The sequence below is a fragment of the Camellia sinensis genome, chromosome 9 (assembly GCF_055761805.1).
Source record: "Camellia sinensis isolate YWXY chromosome 9, ASM5576180v1, whole genome shotgun sequence".
NCBI lineage: Eukaryota > Viridiplantae > Streptophyta > Magnoliopsida > Ericales > Theaceae > Camellia > Camellia sinensis.
Genome location: NC_138969.1, coordinates 13,144,743 through 13,148,901, shown reverse-complemented (window position 1 = coordinate 13,148,901; position 4,159 = coordinate 13,144,743). Strand labels below are relative to the sequence as shown.

The 4,159-nt window shown below is 31.7% G+C and overlaps 1 protein-coding gene across 1 annotated transcript; it reads right to left on the bottom strand.

Moving 5' to 3' along the window:
• Positions 1–636: 636 nt before the first annotated feature.
• LOC114269128 (beta-amyrin 28-monooxygenase) lies at positions 637–3,959 on the bottom strand. Its single transcript, XM_082888608.1, has 4 exons — positions 3,392–3,959; positions 2,157–2,595; positions 1,483–1,670; positions 637–948 (listed from the first exon to the last, which is right to left on the bottom strand). The coding sequence occupies exons 1-4, from the start codon at positions 3,923–3,925 to the stop codon at positions 652–654; spliced, it is 1,458 nt and encodes a 485-aa protein (XP_082744734.1). The 5' UTR covers positions 3,926–3,959; the 3' UTR covers positions 637–651.
• Positions 3,960–4,159: the final 200 nt, after the last annotated feature.

The following is a 4,159-nucleotide window of genomic DNA, read 5'->3' as shown; positions in this document are numbered from 1 at the left end:
TTTCCTTTGTATATATTAACTTGTTCATTTTAACCCATCACAAATAGAAGTAAAACAGAGGTTACTTTTAAATACACCTCTAATTTCTTTACACTCACCTTCTATAATATGCAAGTGTGTTCCTTCATAAGGTTCAAGATCCAATATGTATAGAGTGGGTGTAAAGAAAAAATAATAATTAATGTATTTAAAGGCTTTAGCAAAAAAGTTTGTGATTTAATTTGAAATTCTAACAAATTTAAAGGAAAATATTATTTGTGAGCTTTGTCTCAAATACACACATTTGGCTTCTTGTAGAAGGTATTGTTGAAACAAAACAACTAATAGAGGTGCTTTTTGAATTATCGCAACAAAACTTTTATAATAAAATTTTCACTTTTAAAAATTTAAAAGAAATTAAATCCTATAGTATCAGGCGGATCAATGAAGTCCAAATTGAATGGCATAGAAATTTTATCACATACATGAATAAATACTAGAAAAGTTTTTTACGCATAGTCTATGCGTAAAATTTATACAAAATGAAATAATAGGAACATTTTTGAAATTTTGAGTCACAATAATGTATGTTTGGACTCCAAACAAAAAAATTACAAACGATCACAATTATTTTTTGTGAAAATTTTATTTGTTTAGCATTATTCAAAAAAACTAATGGGGGTAGAGGCGAATTGGAACTCCTTTTTCTGGCATTGGCACCATATCACCTAAAACCTTCTCCTTTGGAAAAAGAACCTCCCATTTATACTTCTTCACCACATTGTGGACGAAAGTTAGCACTACTAAACGAGCATACTCTTTTCCAGGGCAAAGTCTAGGCCCACCTCCAAACGGCACGTACGTGTATGGAGCCGGTGCTTCTCCACCTTCGTACCTTGACGGATCAAATTTTTCTGGATCCTGAAAGTACTTAGAGTTCTTGTTTGTTGTGTTAACTGTCCAATATACCTACAAACAACACTCACAAATAAGTTGTGATAGCTAAAGGAAAATTATTTAGCAGTTCAAAATTATATATTATCTTTTATTCTAACCACTTATGATCAATCGATCATGGTAACAAAGTTGTTAGGAGTTTTCTTAAAATGGAAAAAGCAAAAGAAAAAAAAAAAAAAAGACAGACTACCAAAATAATTATGCTTCGCATATATATATATATATATATATATATATATATATATATATAATTTTAGAGAAAGTTAATTAAAAACCATAGGCTAAAGAGTAACGGTTGAAAAGTTGGGGACACTTGGCCATCCTAAACCAACACACCTACCCAATAACCAACAAGAAAAAAATGAGACCCACGATTCCACTCATTCGAAACCTATCTTCTCAACAAGATTGAAAGATAGGATTTCAAATGTCATTTTATTTTTATAAGTAGTTAGAACAGAAGATGTTGTGACAGTTTCGAATCATTGAATAATGAGCTAGTCTAAAAAGAAATACACAAGATTCATTTGATAGATGTTTACACACCTTCCAGCCCTTTGGGATTGTGTAACCAGCATATGTGAAGTCAGTTAAGACTTCTCTGAAGGTTCCTTGTTGAGGAGGAACAAGTCTCATCACTTCACACATTACATTCCATGAGTACTTCATTGTCGACATGTCATTCCAGTCTAACAATTCTCCTGTCTTTTTATCTTTTGAGATCTCCAATTGCTCTGTATTTCAAATATGTAAAATCACATAAATTAGTTGTAACATGAAACTCGAACAACACGAGTATAGTCTACAAATTTTTAGGAAATTTAACGATAATATTTTTAATTTGATCAATGTTTGGTTTTAAATTTGTCAACCAAAATTCCATTATTTATGATAAATATAATATATATATATATATAGTTGGTTCACTCTATTCACAAATTTATTATTAAAAAATTAATTTTATATGTATGTATACACGTAAATAAGATTATTCTTTCACGATCAACTAAGATTATTCTTTCACATCACAAAATTTATTTTTTAAATAATTTTATATGTATGTATACACATAAATAATTTAACTAAAATTTAGGGAATATTATGAATAGAAAGAAAAAAAATCCTTTTATCCCGCCTATCGCACATGTCAACTGCTAACTACCTTAATTACAATCCAATCACATAATTTTTCATAGAAAATTATATAACAAAATCATCACCTGAAAGGATCTTATTGTAGATGTCTGGACTTTCTCCCACAAACTTCATGAAGAAAGAAATGGTGACAGCCACATTGGCATAACCAGCCACCAACAAACCCATCATTTTATCAGCAATCTCAGCCTCACCCATACCCTTCCCAATTGGATCACTCACAACGATCATATGAGACAGTATATCTTGCTTCATAGCTCCTCCACCGCCTACCATGGCGGCTCTCCTTTCCCTCACCACCGCCATTAGCTCCCTCCGAATAGCATCGGCAGCTTTGCTAGCTCGATAAAAGTTAGTGCCAGGAAAATTCACCATGATCGAATGCAACCCTAAGGTGACATCATCGAAATAGCGAACTAGCCTCGCGATACGATCTGGATTTTCCATCCCTAGAAAGATCCGGCAAGCGATCAACAAGGTTAGAGTCTTGGCTAGAGGGTAGACCTGTCACAAAAATATTATGGAACAATTCAATATTATTCAACAAAATTATTAAGATATACATAACCTATGAAATAAGATGCATGTAAAATAACATAGAAAGTCGTCTGTAAAAATATTTGTAAAAACTCAATATATATCTCATGTACATGATTTTCTTGTGTGTCTTGTGAGTCTCACACTCTTAGAAAAATATTTTCTGCTTGATTTGATTTTTAAAAAATTCTTTTTTGACCAATTTATGTTTGTGTGAATTTTGTTTTCTTGTTTTAGTCAAATTTTTTTTTTTATATGCACCTAATCTAAATATATCTAAAAAAAATATATATTTACTAGAATATAAAAATAAAATAAAAAAGTTCATTAAAAACAAACGAAAATCCAAACAAAAAATTGTTACATTTTTATTCAGATATTTATTTGTTTCTAATGAACCTTTTCATATTTTTAGTCTTTTTTTTTTCCTTCATTTTTTTAGATGAATCTAATTTTGATGTATCTAAATAGAGAGGGGGAAAAAAAGTTGATTAAAATATCAAATAAAAGGCAAATAAAAACGTGTCTAAAAATAGTTTGTGAAAAATCAAACCAGACTATATAATTGTAACGAATTAAATCTAATAAATGTTGTAATATAAACATAATAGTAAAATTTAATTTTGTAGCTTAAGAAGGTTTTAAAAAACTAATAAATTTGAACCATCTAAAAAACCAAAAAAAAAACTAATAAATTTAGCCCCAATAATGAAATGATTAAATATGGAAAATTTTATTTTTTTATTAAAATCTCCATCAAGACCTTCAATTCATCTTTGCCTTCCCAATGAGTCTTCAAGTGTTGCTGTGAAATTGTGTCAATCATCCCCAAGTAACTCGACAATGCCTCAGGCTTGAAAAACCCAGGTGTCCTTATCACTTCTTTTACATCATCCGCCGCCACCGCTGCCACCACTTGCAGTGGTGAAACCGGTGAAGCCGCCGCTGGTTCGAGTTTCGATGAGAGGAAAAGCTTCTGCTTTGAGTGAGGCAAGAAACCAGTGAAGATCCTTCTCTCATTGGAGAAGAGAAACTTGTTTCCATTTGGGCCACATATGACTGCTGTTTTCTCTCCGAAAATCATCGTCTTGAAGATCTCTTGAGAGTACTTTTTCATCCTATAGTTCACAAAATTTTCTGGCTTGCCAAACAGGAATTCGATGCTTTCACCGATAATAGGCCATCCGAAGCTGCCCGGAGGCAGTTTGACACCATGATTGGAGCGGTGTCGGAGAGAAAAAATGGTGATGAGAATAGAGAGGAAAGCAAGAATGACAGAGAGATATTGGAACTCCATGGATGCAGAGATATGATAGTGTTTTGGTGAAAAAATGAACTGGGAAGCAAAGGTTGTGTGTTTGAGTAGGCTTGGAAGTGTGGTTTATATAGGCATATGGTAAGCCTAGGGCTGTCCAATTCAAAGGTAGATTTGGAAATTAAAAAAAATTAAACTTTTCAACTTTGGTTTCTGTTTTTTTTAATTAAAATTTTTCATTTTGGGTCTTTGAAAATATTTTGTTTTTCCACTTTG